At 51.0% G+C, this 22,622-nt stretch overlaps 11 protein-coding genes across 11 annotated transcripts; 7 read left to right on the top strand and 4 right to left on the bottom strand.

The window, feature by feature from the left end:
- Nucleotides 1-662: 662 nt before the first annotated feature.
- On the top strand, nucleotides 663-2,165 carry CPAR01_07024 (uncharacterized protein; the record flags this gene model as incomplete). The annotated part of the gene is made up of 5 exons (XM_060491295.1): nucleotides 663-896; nucleotides 959-995; nucleotides 1,049-1,116; nucleotides 1,171-1,544; nucleotides 1,601-2,165. The coding sequence occupies 5 exons, from the start codon at nucleotides 663-665 to the stop codon at nucleotides 2,163-2,165; spliced, it is 1,278 nt and encodes a 425-aa protein (XP_060350169.1).
- Nucleotides 2,166-2,423: 258 nt separating this feature from the next.
- Nucleotides 2,424-5,602, bottom strand: CPAR01_07023 (hydantoinase/oxoprolinase; the record flags this gene model as incomplete). The annotated part of the gene is made up of 3 exons (XM_060491294.1): nucleotides 2,424-3,445; nucleotides 3,504-5,420; nucleotides 5,548-5,602. 3 exons carry the CDS (start codon nucleotides 5,600-5,602, stop codon nucleotides 2,424-2,426), a joined length of 2,994 nt encoding a protein of 997 aa, XP_060350168.1.
- Nucleotides 5,603-6,432: 830 nt separating this feature from the next.
- On the top strand, nucleotides 6,433-8,237 carry CPAR01_07022 (NCS1 nucleoside transporter; the record flags this gene model as incomplete). Its single annotated transcript, XM_060491293.1, has 3 exons — nucleotides 6,433-6,592; nucleotides 6,647-6,917; nucleotides 6,983-8,237. 3 exons carry the CDS (start codon nucleotides 6,433-6,435, stop codon nucleotides 8,235-8,237), a joined length of 1,686 nt encoding a protein of 561 aa, XP_060350167.1.
- A 276-nt stretch (nucleotides 8,238-8,513) lies between these two features.
- Nucleotides 8,514-10,030, bottom strand: CPAR01_07021 (uncharacterized protein; the record flags this gene model as incomplete). The annotated part of the gene is made up of 6 exons (XM_060491292.1): nucleotides 8,514-8,709; nucleotides 8,772-8,964; nucleotides 9,020-9,365; nucleotides 9,423-9,563; nucleotides 9,638-9,746; nucleotides 9,801-10,030. 6 exons carry the CDS (start codon nucleotides 10,028-10,030, stop codon nucleotides 8,514-8,516), a joined length of 1,215 nt encoding a protein of 404 aa, XP_060350166.1.
- Nucleotides 10,031-12,069: 2,039 nt separating this feature from the next.
- Nucleotides 12,070-13,528, top strand: CPAR01_07020 (uncharacterized protein; the record flags this gene model as incomplete). Its single annotated transcript, XM_060491291.1, has 6 exons — nucleotides 12,070-12,240; nucleotides 12,294-12,588; nucleotides 12,661-12,771; nucleotides 12,834-12,951; nucleotides 13,004-13,096; nucleotides 13,165-13,528. The coding sequence occupies 6 exons, from the start codon at nucleotides 12,070-12,072 to the stop codon at nucleotides 13,526-13,528; spliced, it is 1,152 nt and encodes a 383-aa protein (XP_060350165.1).
- Nucleotides 13,529-14,302: 774 nt separating this feature from the next.
- Nucleotides 14,303-14,614, top strand: CPAR01_07019 (uncharacterized protein; the record flags this gene model as incomplete). The annotated part of the gene is made up of 3 exons (XM_060491290.1): nucleotides 14,303-14,434; nucleotides 14,499-14,522; nucleotides 14,585-14,614. The coding sequence occupies 3 exons, from the start codon at nucleotides 14,303-14,305 to the stop codon at nucleotides 14,612-14,614; spliced, it is 186 nt and encodes a 61-aa protein (XP_060350164.1).
- Nucleotides 14,615-15,492: 878 nt separating this feature from the next.
- CPAR01_07018 (uncharacterized protein) lies at nucleotides 15,493-17,111 on the top strand (the record flags this gene model as incomplete). Its single annotated transcript, XM_060491289.1, has 5 exons — nucleotides 15,493-15,783; nucleotides 15,842-16,000; nucleotides 16,065-16,367; nucleotides 16,429-16,855; nucleotides 16,915-17,111. 5 exons carry the CDS (start codon nucleotides 15,493-15,495, stop codon nucleotides 17,109-17,111), a joined length of 1,377 nt encoding a protein of 458 aa, XP_060350163.1.
- A 237-nt stretch (nucleotides 17,112-17,348) lies between these two features.
- Nucleotides 17,349-18,186, bottom strand: CPAR01_07017 (GDSL-like Lipase/Acylhydrolase; the record flags this gene model as incomplete). The annotated part of the gene is made up of 2 exons (XM_060491288.1): nucleotides 17,349-17,708; nucleotides 17,764-18,186. 2 exons carry the CDS (start codon nucleotides 18,184-18,186, stop codon nucleotides 17,349-17,351), a joined length of 783 nt encoding a protein of 260 aa, XP_060350162.1.
- Nucleotides 18,187-19,422: 1,236 nt separating this feature from the next.
- Nucleotides 19,423-19,977, top strand: CPAR01_07016 (uncharacterized protein; the record flags this gene model as incomplete). Its single annotated transcript, XM_060491287.1, has 1 exon — nucleotides 19,423-19,977. One exon carries the CDS (start codon nucleotides 19,423-19,425, stop codon nucleotides 19,975-19,977), a length of 555 nt encoding a protein of 184 aa, XP_060350161.1.
- An 84-nt stretch (nucleotides 19,978-20,061) lies between these two features.
- Nucleotides 20,062-21,130, bottom strand: CPAR01_07015 (uncharacterized protein; the record flags this gene model as incomplete). The annotated part of the gene is made up of 4 exons (XM_060491286.1): nucleotides 20,062-20,348; nucleotides 20,403-20,493; nucleotides 20,554-20,834; nucleotides 20,905-21,130. The coding sequence occupies 4 exons, from the start codon at nucleotides 21,128-21,130 to the stop codon at nucleotides 20,062-20,064; spliced, it is 885 nt and encodes a 294-aa protein (XP_060350160.1).
- Nucleotides 21,131-22,062: 932 nt separating this feature from the next.
- On the top strand, nucleotides 22,063-22,614 carry CPAR01_07014 (uncharacterized protein; the record flags this gene model as incomplete). Its single annotated transcript, XM_060491285.1, has 1 exon — nucleotides 22,063-22,614. The coding sequence occupies one exon, from the start codon at nucleotides 22,063-22,065 to the stop codon at nucleotides 22,612-22,614; it is 552 nt and encodes a 183-aa protein (XP_060350159.1).
- Nucleotides 22,615-22,622: the final 8 nt, after the last annotated feature.

The raw sequence follows: 22,622 nt of genomic DNA, 5'->3' as shown, positions 1-22,622 counted from the left end.
GGATTCAGGGGCAAGTTCGGGCCCTATGTTCTGCAGCAATCCTTCAAACAGGCATCTAGCGATCTGTAACCCAGTCGAGACTGCAGCCGCAATTGGACAGCAAGTGCGTCCGGAGCACCTCCCCCTCCTCGTGAAGTTGCGGCCATGTCGGCCTGCCACCTTGCGTGTCGAGTCTGTTGGAAATCGGGATAGAGGTCGTATAGATGGAGGGTTGGCCCTTGCATCGCGACGCTTGGCGGAATCTCATTCCCTTCCCCGGATTGGTTTCTCACGGCTTCATCCTGGCCGACCCCTGTCAGAGTTGCCTCAAGGGCACCAATGCTACCCCACGGAAGATCTTGGGCCATCGACTAAGTGACTAGTGCGCGCTCTCTTCCCACTCAGCCTCTATTACGACGTTCAACCGAGTGGGAGTATCCATGTCTGCAGAGATGACCCAACAAGTCGAAAATTGCACCACTGCAGGTGGAAACACGGCTTGTGGCTGCTGGGGTTTCGATCTGAGGTGGGCAAATTTCCCAGGCGAGGTGAGAGAATACAATAAGGATGACTGAAGGCCTCTGCTCTTCGATCATATAGGGAGACTTGTTTCTTCTTTTTGGTTCTTCACAAATCAACTCAAATTACGCCACTTACGCAAATCATCTGGAGGTCTGTTAAACATGGCGGCGAACGTCCTGGTCAGGAACCTCAATGCGATACAAGAGACTCAACAACAGGCCTCCGTCAGCACCGTCGACCATGCCCTCGATGGCCAATCCCGATTTGGAGAGATAGTTGCTATTCTGGCTGTTGGATCCGTTCTGTCGACTGCGGCGGTCAGTCTCCGGGTCTACACCAGGGTTAGGATGCTGCGAACTTTTGGGCTGGACGACTCAGTGATGGTGGTTGCCCAGGTGAGCAATAACAATATCTTCCTGAGGCTAAGACTTGCTGGCTCATATCATTACTTTCTCAGATGTTCCTTATTGGATCAGCTGTTGCCATTGGCCTTGGTAAGTTCATCTGATACCTCACAATCTAGAGTCTCTTACTAACGACAATGAAGAAAGCAAATGGGGTCTTGGCTTTCATTCATGGGTTCCTCCACCCGAGGACTATGTCCCGTACATGAAGGTAAATCCTAACGTGATCAACTCTCCCCCGAGTCTATACTCACAACAACATCAGTCCTTTTACACCTCGATCATCGTGTACAACATCGCGACCTGCCTCGTCAAGATCTCCATCCTATTGCAATACCGCCGCATCTTCGCCATCGACATTATGCAGAAGTTGACGTTGTGGGGTCTTGCCTTTATGATCTCGTGGACTGCCATGCTCTCCTTCCTTCTACCAATGATGTGTCTTCCCGTAGCCGCTTTCTGGGATTCGACCATCGAAGGCCGCTGCATAGACTTCCTTGCCATCTGGTACACCATGGCCGGAGTCAATCTCGTAGCCGACTTTGCCATTTTCAGCATGCCGATTCCGGTCATCAACTCACTGCAACTTCCTCGCAAGCAGAAGCGAATGTTACTCGTTGTCTTCTGTCTCGGATTCTTGTAAGTTTTCATCCATACTCCCCTGATATTTATTGTTCTAAGTCGTCTTTCAACAGCACATGCATCATCTCTGCACTCAGAATCCGAACCCTCCGCGTTGCTGCAGATACAAAAGACCCATACTGGGATAACGTGGACGCCGCCACATGGTCCTTCCTCGAGGTCGCCATCGGAATCCTGGCGGCATGTCTTCCCACCCTTCGACCGATATTCGTTACTCTGCTGCCACGCCTCTTCAACGCGTCTTCACTGCAGTTCAGGAGTAGTGGCAGGCCATCGAAATACGGTAATCCGTATGCTCAACCAAGCGAAGGAAACAACAGGGCCAGTTTTATGCACGGGCTGGGATTCCACCGCCCTATGAGCAGCACAGAGGGGCTGAATCGCCAAGACGGAGTTGAAATGTCCGGTCAAGAGAGCGAGACGTCGGCTGAGTACACCGTCAGCGTTAGCACAGGAGCACCCGAAAGCCTCGACAAAATGTCTCGGGTGAAGAGCAAGAGAGACAGTGTGATGGATGGTCAGCATATCAGGGGGCATATTCGGACTACGACTGTGGTGACTCAGGAGGTCACGTTCGAGAAGCCCTCTAGTTCCAAGTCTAACCCAGACCAGGATTAAGAGTATGAGTCATTTCTTTTGTTCACGTTTGTCTTAGTTGTATTGATGTAAGGATGATGTTTCCTTTCCTTGTGTCTTATTTTGGTTCATGTTATACCCCATTTTTACCTCTACTTATTGTCATTCGCTTCTTTCGTTAGTTAGAGGTCTTGTCCAGATATTTACCTCCTGCGCGGGTTCAAGCGTAGTTTTACAAATCTAATTCTGTTTGTCTGCTTAAGATGGTCCCGAAATCTCCAACGCATGATATTGCTGAACCTAGTCGGAGTATTCTTCCAGCACACTTCGTGGCTCTACATACTTCCCTAGCGGCTTGTAGTCAATGTCGTACCCAAACGCCTTCGGTCCACCAATCTCTAGACCAGCTTGAGTCTCGGTCCATCGCGGCGAGCAAGTAATACCAATCACGGTGACTCTGTACCCGTACTTGAACTCAGGCACTCCGAGAGCCCGGCCCGACTCGTTGTCCAAGATTGAGATCAGATCTGGCACAGCAGCCACTATGCTAGTCTTGCCGCCCTCATCAGTATGCTCGGCCAGGATGTTCTCGTTCTTGAAAGGGATCTTCATCGTGCCCCCTTGTGCGACGGCAGCAACCCTCTCCTTGTTGTTCGCAGCTTCGTCTTCATCGCCGCTTTCAAAGGCGGCGATATGCATCTCACCGTAAGAATGGCCCTTGAAAAGCCGCCTCTCAACCTTCATAATCTTGCCCCTAAACAAGACCTTGGCAGCCTCAAGACCACCGGCTTCTTTGATGATGGACTCGGCGACCGTGCTCATGGTGTTGGTTGCTTGGCAGAGAGCGATGCAGCGCCCAATACGCCATGCAAGAGATACAGTATTCAGAACGCCAAATTTCTTGACCTTATCGGTGGTAGTAGGCTTGGCTGCCATGCCTACGCGAGAACCCATCTCAGAGCAGGAGGCGCGTAGAGCGCGGTCGACGATTTCGTCGTTGGGCGCTCTGGTCATGACGATTGTCTTACCGTCTCCGGAATCGATGGCACACGGCACCAGCTCCAAAGGGGCATGTACGGCCAACGTCGTTTGCCAGTACGTTGGGTACGCTCTACCCATCCAGTCGCCATCAATGATTGGACTGTCGTAGAATCGGGATGAGCCAACGAGGAAAGGTTCGAGACCATTGGCACCACCAATCTCGAGACCCATCACGGCATCGAACTTGTCATGGCGAAGGTACTCCATCAAGCCCTTGAATGCGTCTACCGTCTCGATGGACTGCAGTCGTTCAATGGAGACAGCGGGTGAACCCATGTGGCCTGGTCGAAGTTAGTCAATCACTAAGACGCCATGCGTTAACGAGATCAGTCTACTTACCACCCCAGTAGATGACATCTGAATCCTTCAGGGAGGATGGCTCAATGACACGCATCTTGTGTCCGGCTCTGAGCATATTCCGAAGCTGGATCTTCGACGCGGCCGGGCTTCCACCACCTGCACATCCCAGCACGTAACAGCCATCGGCAAGATACTCCAAGTCAGTTTCAGTGATATGCCATTCCGAAACACCGCTTGTATTCCGAGTAACGGTCGGCTTGTACTTGGCTGGGTCAGTCTTTTCTTCTTCCACGGTTGCCCGCGTCAAGTCTTTAGTCGCTTCAACCTGCTCCTCGCCGTCCTCTTCCTCTGAGTCCTCGAGAACCTCTTCCAACTTGGCATGGAGGTCAATGTCACCAACTGCTTTGACAAGTGTTCGGACCTGGTTGGCGACGTATTGCAGTGGCATCGTCTCGATTTCGGCAATCTTGATGCTTTCCGGGATCGCACCAGCAGCAATAGCGCGCTCGACGGCCATCTTCTTGGCGTTCTCGATGGCTTGCCCTTCTGTCTGGTGAGTTGTACCTTGCACAATGTCAACAGCGCCGCATACGCGTGCGATGGCTGCTCCGACAGCGTTGGCGACATCGTGGAACGGCGGTCGGACGAGCTTGGAGGCACCTTTCAGACTTTCCGGTGATAGAATGGCGCCTCCGCCCACAAGGAGTACCGGGACGGGGTCGGGTGAAGTCTTGATAACGTCAACGGCACCCTCCAGAAGTGCCTGAATGCTGAGGATTGCCTCTTCCACAAAGGTAGTGTCTAGGCTCTTGGCGTGCTCAGCTTTTCCCACGACTGCTTTGCCAGCTGCGACTGCGATGTCTGTCGTCGTGCAAACATCTCCGCTGAAGACAAGTGCGCGTGTGGTCAGCTCGAGTCCGACAGATTCTGGGCCAACTTTGACTTTGCCATCCACGTTTCTGACAATGGAGCCTCCTCCGAGACCGACGGAGTGGAGGTGAGGCATAGAGTAATTGACTCTTACTCCAGCCACGGTGACGTACGCCGATGCTTGTCTAGGCATGCCTGAAGGAAGCAGGACGCCGACGTCAGATGTAGTCCCGCCAATGTCTACCACAATAGCGGAACTATCACCGCCAGTGTCTAGACCTGCAAGATACGCCGCTCCACGCATTGAGTTTGTGGGACCGCTCGAGAATGTGCGGATTGGGATCTTGGCCGCAGACGCCGCGTCAAGGATGGTGCCATCGTTTTGCGTCAAAAAGAGAGGACAAGAGAGGTTAAGTCTCTTCATTGCGAGACGGAATCTGCTCACAGTCTTCCTTGCATAGCGCAAGATAGCACCGTTCAGGATAGCGGCATTCTCTCGCTCAATGAAGCCAATGCTCGCACTCGCCTCCTTGCTGCACACAACATCTACGCCAGGTACTTCGCGGAGAATGATGTCGCGAACCTTCTCCTCTTGCCCAAAGACTTCGTCGATAGGTGAGTAGACACCAGATACCACAACAGCGCCGACGCCACTCTCGCGGATCTTGGCGCACTCGGCAACAACCTGAGATTCTACCACTGGCGCCTCTTGTGAGCCGTCAATGTGTAATCCCCCGTCGACAATGCCAACGTAAGACTGGATCACGGCTGCTAGGTCCGGAGGGAACTCGGCGAAAGCGGGCACCTCACGCAAGAAGGATTTGCTGAGCCGTAGAACGCCTACACGCTGCAGGCGGCGAACATCACGCTCGATGACTGCATTGATAAAGTGTGTTGTTCCGATGGTCACACTTGCGATTCGTTCCGGCGAGTCTGTCAAGCCGGCGGCGGCGAGTACAGTGCTTACGGCGGTCTCGATGCCTGCGCTTGCATCGGGGGTGGTGGGAGTTTTGAAGTGCGCTAGAACCCCGCGGTCCGCAGTATTTTGGAGACTTAAATCGATTGCGACAGCATCCGTATTCGTTCCTTCGAAAACTCATTGTCAGCGAAGTCTCCTTTTGAGAAAATGCGTCTCTTCAATATGTAAAATCTTGTTTCCGGGTTGAGACACTCATTTGTGTTTTGAGCCGACGGTTGGAGCTTCCAGACTCACCTCCAACATCAACTCCAATCCGAACAGTACGTTGTGACGGTGGCATCTCTCCCATGTTGGTACTTTGGTCGCTCAACAGCTCTGATTGTTGCGATATTGTCAGCTTGTTGCTTTTCTCCAGGTCTTCAGTTCAATCACTTGATTGAGTATGACTGTCCCAGTCTCATATATCTAATCAGCGCTCATTCCTTTGGCTCCAAGCTATTCGTGTTGGCAGACCCCGAATGGCAACGTCGCAAGCTCTTGGCCAAAGCTCGTGCCGTCGGAGATCATCCCACAGGCATGCCGCTTGAGCGGATGAAGCGGTTAAATGGGCTCCCAAGACCACGGCCACGGTCAGATACTGTCTGCCACTAGTCTTTAAGATGGCGCAAAGGATAGATAATGAATGATAATCAGGCAGGTACAACCGCTTGGCTACTCCGTGCAACCATGCGGTTAGAGGTCTGGACACCAGATGCCGAACGATGATGTTGCGGGGTAAACTTGGATCCCCTGGGTTTGTTGATCTCCAGACTTTGCCAAATGCCGTTCTTATCACCGGCTTTGCTCCACCCTCGCGTGAAACTTTGATAAGAGCTTCACACCTAAGGTGCGTTTGGAGGCATTCTCCAACGATAAGAAATAGCCTAAGTTGATAGCTACACATACCAAACGCTGGTGTCTAGGTTATCGGCCGAGGTTTTGGATGACGCGAAGGTCTGCCAAGCGGGCGCCGATGCAACGTACCAGAAGCATTACCGATATGGAGGAACTGCATCTAGGATGCGCGTGAGCGTGGACTCTCGTTATCTGCGGAATCATTAAACCAAGCGAATGTCCCTCACCCGGGCGCGATGTCATAGGGAGTCTTTGTACAAGTCCCATGGATTTGTTACTATTACCATGAGTCTCAGTGGATTTTTGAGATGGGCTCGGCTGCCCGATACTGATGTCGCTGAATCAAACGTGTGGATTAACGAAGACATCAGACCCCTTCCTCCAAACCGTAGAAGATGGACAACTTCAACTTTCATATCATTCTGGTTGACTAACCAGGTTGCAAGTCAGTGAAATATTATTCATGATAAATTTATTGGGCAAGCTAACAAAGTGATAGTCTCCAATTGGCAACTCGGAGCATCTCTCGTCGCTGCTGGACTCTCTGTCTGGCAAAGCGTGATTGCCATTGTCATTGGCAAAGTAATTATTGCCCTTGTTGCCATCTTTAACGGACATGTCGGCGCACATTGGCACATCGGATTCCCAGTCGTTTCCCGGTATATCTGGGGCGTGTACGGGCAGTACATAATCCTCATTCAGAGAATCATTCTCAGTTTGGTGTGGTTTGCTGTACAGTCGTGGACCGGAGGTTTGACAGTTGTCAACTGGTGAGTACCTCTCAAACAAAACATCAATCGCCTCTGTGTGACCTATTAATGCTTACGAATTTCAGTCTTTCGGCAATTTTCCCATCATTCGAATCATTAGGCAACGTGTTTCCCGAGTCCTCACACCTTACCACCAAAGACTTCATCGGTTGGATCATTTTCAACGTGCTCCTCATTCCCATCCTTTACATCCGGCCTGAGAGGATCCAGAAACTTCTTCTGGCTTTCAACATCATCTCCTCAATAACACTCATATCCATCATGATTTGGGCTCTGGCAACAGCCGGCGAAGCAGGGTCTCTAGTCCGCCAAGGGTCAAAGCAAATGTCCTCAAGCGAACTCGGCTGGCAAATCGTACATGGCATCACTACCGTTATCGGTAGTATTGCTGTCGGATTGACCAACCAGCCGGACTACTGTCGCTTTGCCCGGAGGCCCGGAGACCAGGTTTTCGGACAATGGTTCAGCATCATCTTCTTTGGAGCCATCTTCCCTACCTTTGGCTGCTTGGCAGCTTCGGCAACTGGCGTCATCTACGGCGAGCCGATCTGGAACCCGCCCTTGATCGTCCAAGCATGGCTAGATTCGAACTACAACGCCAAAAGCCGCGCAGGCGCCTTTTTCGCTGGGCTTGGTCTCCTCTGTATCCAACTGAGTATCAACTCTGTTGATAATGCTTTCTCCGCTGGCATGGATCTGTCTGGTCTGTTCTGTCGGTACATCAACATCAGACGCGGCGCTTACATCGGTCTCGTGCTGAGTATTGCGCTCTGCCCATGGGAACTCTTGTCATCGGCGGCGGTATTCATCAGCGTTCTCTCCGCTTACAGCGTCTTTCTTGGTCCCATCATCGGCATCCAAATCTGCGACTACTTCATCATCCGCAAACGCAGAATCAAGCTGTCAGACCTCTACCACCCTCGTCCAGATGGCTCTTTCTACTACTGCAAGGGGTTCAACCCTAGAACCTTCATCGCCTGGGTGTGCGGCTTTGCGACACAGCTCCCAGGTTTTGCTGCTAGCGTTACACCTGATAGCGTCAAAGTTGCTGAGGGCTGGATCAATCTTTACTACCTAGCGTTTCCATTGGGTTTCGCCATATCGTTCTTGTTACATCTGGGCATCAACACCATCTGGCCCCCTCCTGAAGCCGGTGTTATTGATGAGGTGGACTACTATGCGACTTTCACTGATGACGAAGCAAGGAAGCTGGGAGTTTTGCCGCTTGATACCGAAATCATCGAGGGCTCGCATAAGGGTGTTGAGGGGCACGACTCTGAGAAGGGGCCTCGAACATGGTTGAAGTCTATGCTGGGTTAGTTGAGATGTGCTGGGTACTTCAATGCTCTACAATACTTAGATAGCTTGCTCAAAAGGAAGTGGAAATGCGTCTTATAGCGTGTTATTATCGTCTTCATGCAGCATACATCAAGATCGCCACCCTTCATCGCGTGATATCGTATCTTCATAGCTTCATACTTACATCATTAGATACTATGTAATACCTTTCAGTCTATCATTCCATGTTCATCGAATAAGCAGCCGATGTTCGTCCAGACCCTGAGCTGTGTCGGCATTGCCGTATTTGTCGGATACTCAAAGGTAGAAGTAACAGAATGGTCCTGACAAGGTGTCCATCACATCTGCAATCTTGATTGAGGGACCCGAGTATCCCATATCAATGACATCCGTGAGTTGAGTTTTCGCGGATGGCGGGCTGTTGGCCCAGGTAATGTGACCGTAATCACCTCCGTTCAATTCCTGTTGACGTGCGGCAGGATCCAGCGCTTGCCTTAGAGCCAGATATTAGAAGAGTCCATTGGATACGATGATTTACCCGAATGGAAGACTTACCAAAAAGTCCACATGCGGTCCATCATACCGTGATGAACCCAGAATGCAGGGTCGCCAGGGGACGTGAAAAGATCCGCACCTGGATCACCGGAGATGGCATAGTGCATTCCTCCATGAGGTCCAATCTCAGGGGTGTAAGGAACTCCCTCGCTCAAAAGCCTATATTCCGAGATGTTGGGCTTGAGCAACAAGTCTGAGGGTCGATCAGCATCGGTCATCACTTGATAGGCGCTGGCAGAGGTACTCACTCAACACCGTTGTGTAGTTCGCGTATCTTTGGTTCATAGCCGGGCCCACGTCGCGCTTCAAACCGCGAGGGTTGTAGCCCAGGCCACCATCCGGCCCGGGCGCCGTGCCCTCAAGGCCCCCGACCGGGCCAAGATTGACAGACATGTTTGCAAAAGGCCCAGTAGTCACGAGACCTCCGCCGACACCAGCAGGCAGCTGGATGCTTGAGCCGCCAATTCCCACGGGAGGCTCAATGACAGGCCCATCATGGGGGATGTACTCGCCGTTTCCGCCGAGACTGTAAGGGTCCCCGTTGAAGATAGGGGATAATTCAGGCGCAGAAGCGTACCTAGGCCAGTCCCAGTACTGATATCTCACAATGAGCGAAAGGAAATCAACCGTCAAGATTTGGTCTAAACTCACAGGTTGATAGCCGGTGTAGCCACATTCCTCGCGCAAAGCCTTCTCGTAGAGATGCACGAACCAGCGATGCCATGGCATAAAGTTACCCGTGTAGTGGATCGTCATGGTCTGCTGAATATGGGTCACGACAAAGTCATCAAACTGTGTAGCGAGTCAGTCGAGTCCGGGTTACCGCGCAAAAAGTTCGGACAAAGCCGAGGGATGATATTACATACCCGAGATCGAGCACCAGAGGAGACATTAGCCGGCGTTCGTGGCGGCAGACTTTGAAGACACTTGACGGCGTTCACATAAGAAAGCCTCTCGGTCAATGAAAGCGAGCCACTATTTGCTTGTCAGTCATCGGCTATGATTTTGAGCCCAAATTCCAGCACTTACTACTCCCGACGGAAGACCATGTTGCTTGTCGTGCAGTTGGCTGATTCACCGCGCTTTTTCAACCTGGCCTCCCGCTCATCTAGTGACTTGAACACATTAGCTTGGATGCTGGCAGTGAGATCGGCAAACTGAGCCCCGTCTGTGGTTGAGTCGCCGCGTGGCTTGACCGAAGGCGCGGCGAACACGACCGATGCCAGGGCGGCTGATGAGAGGACGGACGAAACCTTCATGTTGCACAGCTCTGTCAAATTGAAATGAGATGCAGATCACAAGAAGGTGTTTGTCGCTCTGGTCACGACAAAGGTTGGGAGAGACAGCGGCACTGACCAGCAGTTACCGAGACTAATAAAGGCGAGCGTAGTAGCGCACGCAGCAGGGGTCTTGCGGACCACCATGCCGGTAAGTTGGAGAATTTCCACAGTCATTTCGATAGGAAGCTTCAGTGGCTCGATCAAAATATGCTAAATCATTTTGAGTCGGCAACCGATGCAGGTCTGCGGCGCTGTATGCAAGATGCCTGCGATGTTGCGGTGGAGTGGCAAGGCAAGAAGCCTGGCTGTATCCGAACCAACCAACTCAATTTTCAACTATCTCAAAGACCTCACCAAGCTCACCGCATGCTTACCTCACTTTCCGCCTGTGCCGCCCTGCCGTACCCGCACCCTAATTGTCTTCATGTTTGTAACTTGGTAACCGTGGCTATGTATCGCTCCATCACCATGGTACTTACCTCTATACGGCATAGCAGCATTCTACAGAAGAGCAGCCACCGTTTCATCCCGGTGCAGACACCTTTAGATATACCGGGGGGGGGGGGGAGGGGGGGCGCCGGGGTCAGCAAATAGACGGCGCATACTCAAGAGTCTTTGATGGCCGGCACACCACCCTCAAAGATGTATATGGTCAAGTTGTTCGAGTCGTATTGGAATGACAGAGTCTTCCCTAGCCATTGAATTGCTCGTCGTAGTCCCCATGAGTCACTTCTTGGCCGTTCTGTCTTCCGGGGCTCCAAGTTGCCCGGGACCTGAAGTACCTCGGTCATGGAGCCTACTCGGGTAATTTCCTGACCCCGGGCTTGACCTAATGCTCTGAAAATGAACGTTAAGAAGTAGATGTCAAGAGATTCCGCTCAGCCATCCCAAAGCCAGGTTCTTTTACGTATTCCTGCCGCAAGGCTTCGAACCCGAGGGGAAATTGTATGTGTATTGTGTGAGTTCAGTGTGGAGCGTCTGATCAAAAATACAAGTTGCGTCAACATGAACACGATGGAACGCATTGATCGTTCCAGTATCCCGTCGGTTCAATCCTTGCACTGTGCCTAGTTGCATTCGTCACTGCAGCGATCAATTCTCCGGTGAAGGACGAGTTGGTGAGTATTCGTAGCTTGAAAAGCGCAATGTGCAATTACACTACAGGCATCACAGAACAGACGATGCCAGGCCGGTCAAAGTTTTCGGTCATACATAATACCCAGTTGGCAAGGCCCAGTTGACACGTTAATGTCGCAAAAGGCAGCTAGCATGCGACGCGGCTGTCCCCGTCGAAAATAAGTCGAGAATAACCTCTCGAGCAGGGCAACTGTGAGATTCAATGAGTGTTGGTACCTACCAATCGCTGCTACTGTGTAATCCTGAGCATGACTTACCCCTGACCCAAGCCAACGGTTCTTGAGCCGGCAGTACTGACTGCCGCAATCGGATCTTGGCAAGTAAATGTACAGATGCAGCCTGATCTCCGAATGATGCACCACCACATCGGATCCCATTGCGAGCACGACAAGTCCTGTTTTAACATATTCTTGTGGTGAGAGATCCATTCGCTGGATTGCAGGTGCATATGAGATAGGCACTTTGATAGACCCGTTGAAGGATGCCACCCCTGCCAACATGTTCGTGATGTGGTAAGGATGCGGATCTGTTTAAAGATGAACCATGTTGGAAACTTTGACCAACTTTGACAAGATGTACTCCGCAGCTCTGATTGATCTACGGTGACCCCTGGAATATGGTGTCAAATTCTTCGCAGGATACTGAGTCAATCACCGAGAGTGGGCAAATATCATTATATTCCCAGGCCTTCAACCTAAAGGAGATAGCTCAAATGGTGAAAGGAAAACATGAGCCATGTGCCACAAAGTGACAGCGTGGCCCAGCTGATGCGGGCCATCTTGAGCTGGGGAAGGAAACCAAGACTTTGTTCAATCACCAAGAAGTCTTGTTTGCACTTCCGAATCACTGCTTCCAAGGTTGTCCCTGCAGGCTAGTCCGCCATGGACGACTCGGTCCCCTTTCCACCCGACATCAATAGAGGCAGCGAGATCCTCGTAGTGTGCGGAACTCTGGTCGGCCTTTCGGTGGCCGTTGTCATCTTGAGAATATGGGTTAGGGCGAAAATGGTCCGGCTTGTCGGCCTCGACGACTACTTCATGATCGCAGCGACGGTAAGATCTCTTGTTCGGCTTGTCGGCGAAGGTGCGGACTAGGTTGTAAGAAGGATGAAGCTAAGGAAAACGTCTTTGTCAAGGTCACTATCTTCGCAGAAATGATGGTCATCATTCCCGAAGTCCAGTATGGCGCAGGCCGACACATCCAATACATCGAACCGAAGAGCAACATCGTCACAGGCCTTCACCTCAATTTCGTCACGCAGCCTTTGTGCCTCATTGCGCTGTGTTTGGCCAAAGTTAGTGTAGGCATGTTTCTTCTGCGGATAACGCCATCGGGAAAATTTCGACACGTCATCTGGGGAATAATCATTTTTACGGTCTTTTCGGCACTTGGTAACTTCTGTGGGTTGATCGACGTCTAAATCTCCAGTCTGAATGGAGGGATCATTCCGATCTCGCGCTGATATCACTTAGTGACCGTCTTCTTCCAATGCCAGCCGTTAGCATTCACTTGGGATTTCTCTATTGAAGGCGGAAAGTGCATTCCGCAAGCAGATCTCAAGTTCGCCGCCTTCTTCAACTCGAGTAAGTTACACAACGCCCCTCTTCACGGAGGCTACGCGTGTCTCTAGACTAACAGTTGCCAGGTGTATCTGTCTTCACCGATCTCCTTTTCGCTCTATTACCAGTACCAATCATGTGGAAGGTGCAACTGAATTGGAAAGTCAAATCTGCCGTCATCGGAGTGCTTTCTCTCGGGATTTTGTGAGTATTCTGCGCGAGCGTGAAGCTCGACCTCGCTAACAGCCATTCCCAGTGCGACTATAGCAGCAGTTATCAAGATATCTTTCCTGTCGGGTTATGGGAAGCACGGAGACTTCCTATTCAACAGCACTGACATAACAATCTGGTAAGCTCTCGGCAGTCTCAATGGCCTTCAACGACGAGCCCCCGTTTTCTAAAATCTGCGCTTCAAAGGACGACCGTCGAAATATGCACAGCGATAATTGCAGCCTCGATACCATGTCTCAAGCCGCTATTCAAGGCCATACTCTCTGGGTCGTCAGCCGAACAATACAACTCGTCAAAGTACAACAATGATGGGTACATGCGGAACAAGAATGCAAGCAAGTCAAGAAGGGCGCGCACTCCAGAAGGAAACTTCGAGATGTTTAGCCAGTCTCGACATACAGCGGCGATTCGCTCAGGCTTTGGATCCAAGATGGGCTCGGAGGAAAGCATTATTCCGGACCACGGCAGTGGTGGTGAAGGCATCACAAAGACGATGCAGGTGTCTGTCTTCGTAGACGAACGGCAGAAGAGCCCTAAAGATCTTGTATAGCGGGGGCATATGCAACGGAACGAGGAAGTCCTCTTCGCTGATATGAGTTGGTCTCAGCCAATATTTTTCTTGGCAGAACCTACCGAATTGTCCCACTTTGCCAATAATGAAGCGTGTTATTGGCCTAGGATCATATCATCTGTGCGAAAATCACCATGGGGGGGATGCAGGAAGATGAGATGGGCTCTCTAACCTACCTAGTGGCCATGCGTACTAGCCTTTCGACACGATGCCTTCTTCGAACGACAATTTCTATCACTGAATGCCATCTCTTGCTGTCAGCTCTAAGAAACCAACGGATACTCAAAGTCGCTGAAGCTGTGATATTCAACCGAGTCTTGACGTCATTGATATAAGCAACCCAGCCATCCTCTCCAGAGAATTCGTCGAGCTGGAATTCATGCTGACTGGAGCAACAGATCCGCTGACTGTGCACCTGGACATGTGCTGGGGGAACTTATTCAGATTCCCAAACGCGCTGAGGACGACTTTTATCAAAGAGTCGTACACGCATGGACTCGCAATGATTAGCGTTCGGCTGATAGCCGACAACGTGAAGTTTCGTCAGAGCGCAGAACAATGCGCTGCCGTACAAGTTTCAATTGCTTGAAAACGCATGCAAAGCCTGTGCCAAAAGTTGAGACCGCGGTTCCGTAATGAGAAGACATTAAATAGCAGCCTTTTTTCTTCACGCTCATTTCCCTTGTCTTTCGATCCTGATCACGCGACAATTTATCCAGTAGCTCAACGGTTCTACTTAGCCTCGTTGCCAAGATGAAGTTCTTTCTATCTCTCGTCGTTCTCGCTGCCGCTGCGACGGCCGCAAGCCCTGCTCTGCTGACGAAGCGCGCCGTGTATCCCCAAGAAGGTCAGGTGTGCTGCCGACACGACCGAGCCGAGAACTGTGTAGGTGACCAATTTTACCCAACTGGAATTTTCAGCGCAATTCGGCTAATCTGGCGATGTGTAGATCTGCGTCGCTCGCGATAAAGGGGTTGGTCTTGTCTCAATAATCCGATACGGGAGCAAACAGCTAACTGCTCCGAACTTATTTAGGAATGCAACAGAGGAATCTGCATCATGTAATTATCAATGATACCATACGACATTAATGTTCAGTTCGATTCGCTTGAATCAGCGTGGCTCAATTCTACCCCATCTTTTCCAGTCGTGATGTTGGCTCCCGGATCTTGGCGGAAGTCCGGGGAGTGTTGGTCTTGGGGCGCTCAGACACGATGTTTTGGCCGCAAAGCTGACATGCGATGTGCTCGGCTGTTTGACCGTTTTGCGTTTGATCGAAGCGGGATTCTGGAATAATCTATGTGGTGTAGACACTGGCAGTAAGGAATCAAGCATCGTTTCAACTGCCTCCCCTGGCGCTCAGTTGCTGGTATTCCAGTGTCCACACCTTGGCGATGTAATTGCTTGGGATTCTCAACTCTATCTTGTCATTGGTTCTGGCCTTTCACACCCTTGGAATCAGGACAACCACATGGGCCTTTGAATCATATGCAAAGATGTTTGCCATTGCTTGTATCATTATGAAGTGAAAATCTAAGCAAGCAAATGCCGTCTAGGGCGCGACGGACGAAGATTGGTCTCCACTCTAGGGCGCAGTCATCGGCCGGCAGGAAAGGCTTTGGCCGATGTGCCGAAGCGCCGGTAGTCGGCAGCCGGTGATGAAGGCCGCTCCGTTGTTGAGTCTGACTCACTGCAGCAATTTCCCGGTGCTGCCAGGCTCTATCACTTGGTCGCTTAGCCGTCACTGAATCGGCTTCAGTGACTTAGCGAGCCTGGAATGAGTCCCTCTGTATCACCCGACATCGGCTTGCTTTTCAATTGAGCTAAACAGCATTTATCGCGACAAATCATCAACTACATGAAAGCTCTAGAATTGGGTTCACAGGTCTTATTTCAATATTTCCTTACGGGCACAGCATTTTGCCGTCGAAAGCCTGTCGAAAATGGCATCAGTTAATCCAGAAGCACCCCTCGAGGGCCAAAGTCGCGTTCAAGTATCTGTTTACTCTCGCTTCAGACCCTTGCAGAAGCGCACCATCACCGCCATCGCTGCATTTTGCGGCTTCCTCGCCCAGGCTTCAACGACAAGCGTTTTGGCGGCTGTCCCAGAGATAGTTGAAACTTACCACACAACAGCGAATGTAATCAGCATCAGTAATGCGGTTTACCTTGCGTTCATGGGCCTTTCGTCATTGATCTGGGGACCTTGGGCCGACATTTTCGGCCGTCGCTCTGTATGTTCCGAGTTCATGATCAGGTAACTCACATTAGAATCTTCTAATTGAGTCATAGGCCTATCTCTACAGCATCACACTATTTCTCGTCTTCACGTTTGGCACGGCTTTGGCGCCTCAACTAGAGCTATTCTTCCTATTCAGGGCCTTCACGGCATTTCAGGGAACTTCCTTCCTCATACTTGGATCCAGCTGCATTTCTGACATTTATCATCCCGTAAGATAATATATACGAAACGCTGCTCGAGATATGTGACTAGGTTCACTCACTAGGACTGCAGACTGAGCGAGCAACTTCTCTAGGCTGGTTCTTGAGTGGCACCACCGTCGGTCCGGCTTTTGGACCACTTCTCGGTGGCATAGTCGTCACATTCACTTCATGGCGCGTCATCTTCTGGATCCAAGCTTCACTTGCTGCCACTGCACTTGTTCTCGTTTTCTTCTGCCTCCCTGAGACTCTGCATCAGTCTCGCGAGAGCGAATTAACAGGGCTCAGGCCATTGGAGAAATGCAGAAAGCTTTGGCAATGGGGAAACCCAGTCAGAGTGGTTAAGATCTACGGGAATAGAAATATGCTTCTCATTGTAAGGCCGCCCCATTGTAGCTAAGCCCACAGATACTGCTGCAAAGTCGCTAACATATCAGTGCCTCGCTTCCTCATCTTTGGTTTGGAACATGTACTCTCTACTCACCCCTATTCGATACGTGCTCAATCCCAGGTTTCATCTTACTACGCCACTGCAATCGGGGTTGCTGTACATTGCACCTGGAGCGGGATACGTTATTGGCTGCCAGATTGGCGGTCGATGGGCTGATTACACTGTCAGCTCGTGGATCCGGAAGCGCGGCATCCGCTTGCCGGAGGACAGACTTCGAAGCAGTCTCGTCTTCCTCGGCCTGATGTTGCCAGGATTCATGGTTCTGTACGGCTGGACGTTGGACAAGAAGTTTGGTGGCATCCCTCTTCCTGTTATCTGCATGTTTTTGCAAGGCATCGCACAGTTGGCTGCGTTTCCAAGCTTGAATGCTTACATTCTGGATGTCATGCAACATCAAAATGGGGAAGCTTCAGGTAAGTTATATGCGGGTTTTTGGACCATACGTATAACATCGACACTAACAAGTTCGTAGCCAGCCACTACCTCATGCGATATATGTGCGCTGGTCTTGCAACTGCGGTGTGCCTTCCTTTGATAGAAGCCATCGGTGTCGGTTGGGTTTCAACGATGTCAGCTGGGATACAATTCATCTGTGCCGGACTAGTATACCTGACCGTTCGACTCGGCGAAGGCTGGCGGCAAACACATCAGTTACCCATTCCGCTGTAGCTTCCAGATACGTTCTGTATCTGGAGGATCATCTTCATTGGGCATGTTTTACTGGATTTCTGTTCCTAAAAAAAAATTACTCCGCTAGGCGTGAGACAGATTTGAACATTAACTTGTATGTACCAGCCAGACTTGACACTTTTCTCCATGTATATACACGTGCTTGGCTATCTGCAGGGATTCCTTCATCAAAACTTGATGGTCTGATTGCTACTGGAAAATAGATGCTCGCGAGAATCAATCAGTTTCATCACCCGTCGCAAACTCTCCAGCCTTGATCTTGTCGCTGAGAGCCTTGTTCTCCCTGATGTAAGCAGTAAGATCGGTCCGCTTCTCGAGAAGAAGGTCTGCAACAAGGCGACCGAAGACAACCTCTCCAGCAGCGTTTAGATGCGTAGAGTCGCCCGAAGCAAGATCGTACTTGTGTCCGTTCTCGTTTCCGATGGCGTTGATGTAGTTGGTGCTGGCAGTGTTGAGGTCGAGGTACGTGGCGCCCACGGCTTCCGCGGCGGCGATGGCTCTAAGGCGCTCAGTTTCCAAGTTCTGAATGACCTTACCGCCGCTGAAGGTGCGGCGTGTAAGTGACGTGATCAAAATCTGCGTTGAATCTTAATATGTTTGTTGGATGCATTCCTATTACTTTTTTACTCACAGGAGTTCCGCCTGCAGCCGTGACCTCGTTGGCTAGCTTCTCCAAATTCGCTTGGAATTGGTCGGCAGTGATGTTTGCCGCTGCCTTCTGGTCATTGTGACCGAACTGAATCGTGACAATCGGGCTGAACGCATCTTTGTTCGCCTCGACCTCGCCAATGACGGTGTCCCAGATGCCCTGAGCCCGGAACGACACAGTCGTCGCTCCACTCTTGCCGTAGTTCTTTCCATCGGCCGGGGACTCGACAAATGAGAGGAAGCCGTTTCCCCAACCTCCGCCGATGGCAACAGTCGAATCGCCCGTCAGGAGAAAGTAGGGCGGCTTGGCATCGCGGATCTGAGGTGCGCTGAATGGACTGAACGGAACAGCGGAAACTGTCGTGAACACCGTGGCGACAACAGAAAGAGCTTGACTGACTCTCATTTTGCAGCTTCTGGGGCTTGGACTGGAACGACTGGGAATTTTGCTAGGAAACGCTAAATAACATCAAAAGACACGAGTATGATCGCAATGACTGGCACTGTCTACGCAACTAGGCTAACAAGCTTGATATAAAGCCATGGAAAGTGAGTCTTTAATCTATCTTCCTCTCTTACAAACCGTCAAAGTCGCATCGTCGCATCTCGGCGGAGACTGAGCCGAAAGAAGCGATGACACCAAGCAGGGCGCCAATGCCGCGATGTCCCCACGCCAATCCCACCAATAACTCTCGGTTTTGTATATTGACGTCTCGCGCACCTCCTGGAATAGTCAAGGTTTAACTCAGGGCGCGGCACAATTGCTGCGGAGTGAGATCTTGCTTCCGCTGATCGTATGGCGAATATGGATGACCTCGGGCAACGGGAAGCTTGGCATGCAACAGTGCGGGGGAGTCCACGCCTGTCACTCGGGCTGCTCCGTGGCATCATTCGGCCGACATGCGCGTTCCACGTGCAAAGTCTTACTTACTTAAGTGCCGGGCGATATTTTTGATATATCTCGTCGCGACGCCATACACGACTCGCACATGAAGGTGTGGTCCCTAGAGAGTAGTAGACCCCGATGTTGATGACAATTGATAACTCTTGGCAACCACGCATCTTAAGCCTAAAGGCTTTATTGAGGTTGTTGTTGATGTTTAGCATTGACGTCATGCGCACTAGAATGGGAACAGCGTCCTTCGTCAAATTCTATATCAACTCTACCGAAGCAGTCAACTTGGCGCATTATTCCAGCCTCAGCATGCTTCGTGCTCCTGTCGAGGGCCCCTGGAATCAGGCCTCACCCTTGCTTGCTATTATTCAAAGAGGTGAAATGCTAATTCGGCCAAACTATTATCGGACAAGAATTGGCTATCAGGAATGGATGTTCGCATATGCACACACAACGTCTAGCCTCATAGGGGTTGTTGAGATGTCTCACCTGCACGATGCCCGTTCAGGCAAGCAATGACGTGGTGCAAGATTTCCTCGAGAGTAAAACTTGAAATGTTGAGTTGCAATAGACTCTGTAGAAGAACGCATCTTAATAAACCTCAAAATCGGACCACTGCACTTTCTGATGCAGTGTTGGAAAATAGGCAAACGATTATCTGCAGACCCATTCCCGTCTTACTTGCCCGAGTGAGATCATCTTCAAAGCTTCACTTGAATCCACGTTAGAATCCTCAGAGCTTCGGTAATGGCATCTTTTCACTTATTCTCAAAGCTCCCATTCGAACTACGCATTCACATATGGCACCTTGCGAAAGAGCCGCGGACTTTGGTCGTCCGCACCTGTGATGAACCCGCGAAATATCGCCGTCAACCGCTCGAATCCACCTTGATTTATTGCCGTTCACCAAATACTGTTCCCGCAATTCTGCAGACTTGTCGAGAAGCGCGCAACATCGGTCTATATGCCAAAGCATTCTCTGGTGGTCTGAACCCGCGATATGTCTGGACTGATTTCGATCTTGATACGATACAAGCCTCGTTTTGGGATCTGAAACTGATGGGAAGCGACAAGAGCCTGTTTCAGCACTTGGTTGTGGAAGTGAACGATTTGGAGTCCTTTAGGCGTCACTACAGCGATGCCCTTGCTGGCCTCGCAGATCTCGACACATTCCGAATACTTTCGAAAAGGGGACTAGAAGACTGGAGTATTGCGATGGATGAGGTTCCAGGAGCAGACACAACCTCGTCTATACAACGGGCATTGACAATTCCTTCAACTGTGCTACAAGGCCACCTTTAGAAGGAACTGCTCAACCACAGTCAGAAACAACGCATGCTTCCGATCTCATCTGGATTGATGATACTATCCCCTAATTGAAGTCGACTATGAGTGGTGGTGCTCCTCCTTCTCTCCTTCTGGCGGAAAAGGCGGCTCGGCTCCCTCAACACTGGGATCCCAAGATGGATTGGGACCGGCATCGCGCCACCGCACCGACCGTGGGCCGTGCTTATTCCAGTCCAGAATGGCATCGAAGTCTCTGCAAGTGTGCATCGAAGACCAGTTGGGTAGAGCATCTCGTCGTTTCGGGTTATTTAGGGGATCAACGAACAATGAGGGCGTTACATCTCCTTGGCATTGCAAATTCATCCTCAGCATGTCGATGCAGTGGTCTGTATCGTCAGATTCGGTCGCGCGCGTTGGCTTCCGGGAAATATCAGACTCACCAAAGTGGCTGTAGATATTTTCATCAGGGACACCTTCGTCCAAGAATTGGTAGTGCTCGTAATTATAGAAAAGCCCCATTCTTAAAGAGTTCTAAAATACCTGAGCATCAGCACCGCATAATGACTTATGGAAGATAGGCGAATGGCCTACCAAGCAGTGGAGCAGATGGAAGACTTCAAGCATTGCCAAGTAACCGCCTCCATGCTCATCGGGCACTTTGTGGAATGGCATTTCTGGTGAGTCGGTCATGTTGAGCAATTTCAGTTCCTCAGCTGTGACACGGATGCCACCAGCCCCAAGTTCAATCTCGTGCCATGCGATATCGACATCGTTCGAGTGCGTCCCGGGTGGACCGCGCCATTTGTTGGTCTGCCTGAACTCAGCGTTATAATGCTCCGGTGCTTTGTATTTGACCGCCTCAAATGCCGGCGCTTCATTGATACTCAATCAGTCAGAGCTCGAGGGAAGGGGAGGAAAATAGACTTATCGGGGAGTACTCACAAATTGTCGACAGGCTTTCAGTGCACTTTTGTAGGAAGTCGGTCCGAGACTGAATTGGAGAGAGGTTGTAAACTAGAACAGCAAGTGTGACCAGGTTGGTCAAGCCAAGCCAAACTGTTGATCGGGGCCAGCGATGTGTGAACCAAGGCGCTGAAGTTGATGTTCCTCCTGCCTTGCCCTCTGATTGTGGCAGACTTTCATACGAAGATTTCAGTTTCCACCACATCTCTGCAAATGATACCAAAGTTTGGGAAACAGGTAATGTTCTGTAGATGATGTTGGCGACAACGAGAAGGGCTTAGACATAACGTAAAACAGCAGTCACCAGCGCACTTACCACCGCGTTCGAAAACCTGCCCAACTCCCACGCAGCCATCAGCAATCTAAGTGGCAATAGGCTTGCACTATTACGCCCTGAATGGGCCGATGACACTCTCGCCAGCCTGCTTCTGCACAGTGCAATCCTTCAAGTTTCGAGCTTCTTATTCAGGCCTAGTTTCCGCATAGGAGTCGCTTTAAAAATCCCAGGTCATCATATTGTGGACCACGTCGACATAAGCTTTGCGGCCAAGCCCGTCCACTTAGAGCGGCGGGATGGGTTGCATATCTAGAAATCGGGCATACCTAATCGTGGAAGTCCGAGTGTGCGTGACAATTAGAAGCGCAACCCCGCCACCGTGGGATCGGATCCCTGGCCCAAGGCCTACCCGCTTACTTGGATTTCTCTCTCTTTGAATGGCTAGATTTGCGAAGAAAAGGTTCGGGAGCTACCAGGCAACCGTCAACCCCAAGGCAATTCGTCTTAGTTGCAGGTGTCTAGTCTTGAGAGGACGGCCTTGATAGGTCATAACTTACCCATCACCCTCCGTCTCTATCTACCTTCCCTTCTAGGACTTACGAACCCGCATGTTTGGCCAGAAGATAGATGAGGAGCGCTAGAAGGGTACCGGAGAATCAAGAGCTGCAGGATCGGATAAGACGCAATGGGTTCAAGCCTTTCGTCATCCCAGAAGGGGGTTACATTTCTCCCACCGTATCGCAAGTCTAAATTTCTGGGTAGTATTTAACGTACTTGAACTTCGTCGAGGACTTTCTTGAACATTTTTGCTAATCGTCCATCTCCCAAACTATCGCAATCGTTCCAAATCCTCTTCCATCATGCAGCTGTCCATCATCACCGTCCTCGCCCTCCAGGCTATCGGCGCCGTCGCCGCTCCTGTCGCCGCCCCGGCTGTCGACTACGCCGACCTCGCCAAGGACTCGATTTACATTAAATCCGTCAACACGTACAAGCGCGGAGAGGAAGAGAAGCGCGAAGCCAGCTACGCCGACGCCGCTAAGGCCAACATCATCATCAAGTCTGCTGGTACCTACAAGAGAGACGAGGAGAAGCGTGCCCCTGAGGCCGACTACGCCGACCTTGCCAAGGACTCCATCTACATCAAGTCCGTCAGCACTTACAAGCGTGGCGAAGAGGAGAAGCGTGAGCCTAGCTACGCTGATGCCGCAAAGGCCAACATTATTATCAAGTCTGCTGGAACTTACAAGAGGGATGAGGAGAAGAGGGAGCCCAGCTACGCCGACGCGGCGAAGGCCAACATCATTATCAAGTCGGCCGGAACCTACAAGAGGGACGAGGAGAAGCGTGAGGCAGGATACGAGCAGCTTGCCAAGGACTCCATCAAGATCAAGGCCGTCAACACCTACTAGACTGGCGA

The sequence above is a fragment of the Colletotrichum paranaense genome (genome assembly GCF_030867605.1).
Source record: "Colletotrichum paranaense strain IMI 384185 chromosome Unknown Scaffold_5.1, whole genome shotgun sequence".
NCBI lineage: Eukaryota > Fungi > Ascomycota > Sordariomycetes > Glomerellales > Glomerellaceae > Colletotrichum > Colletotrichum paranaense.
The sequence above is the reverse complement of the archived record's forward strand: the minus strand, read 5'-3'. Positions and strand labels throughout refer to the sequence as shown.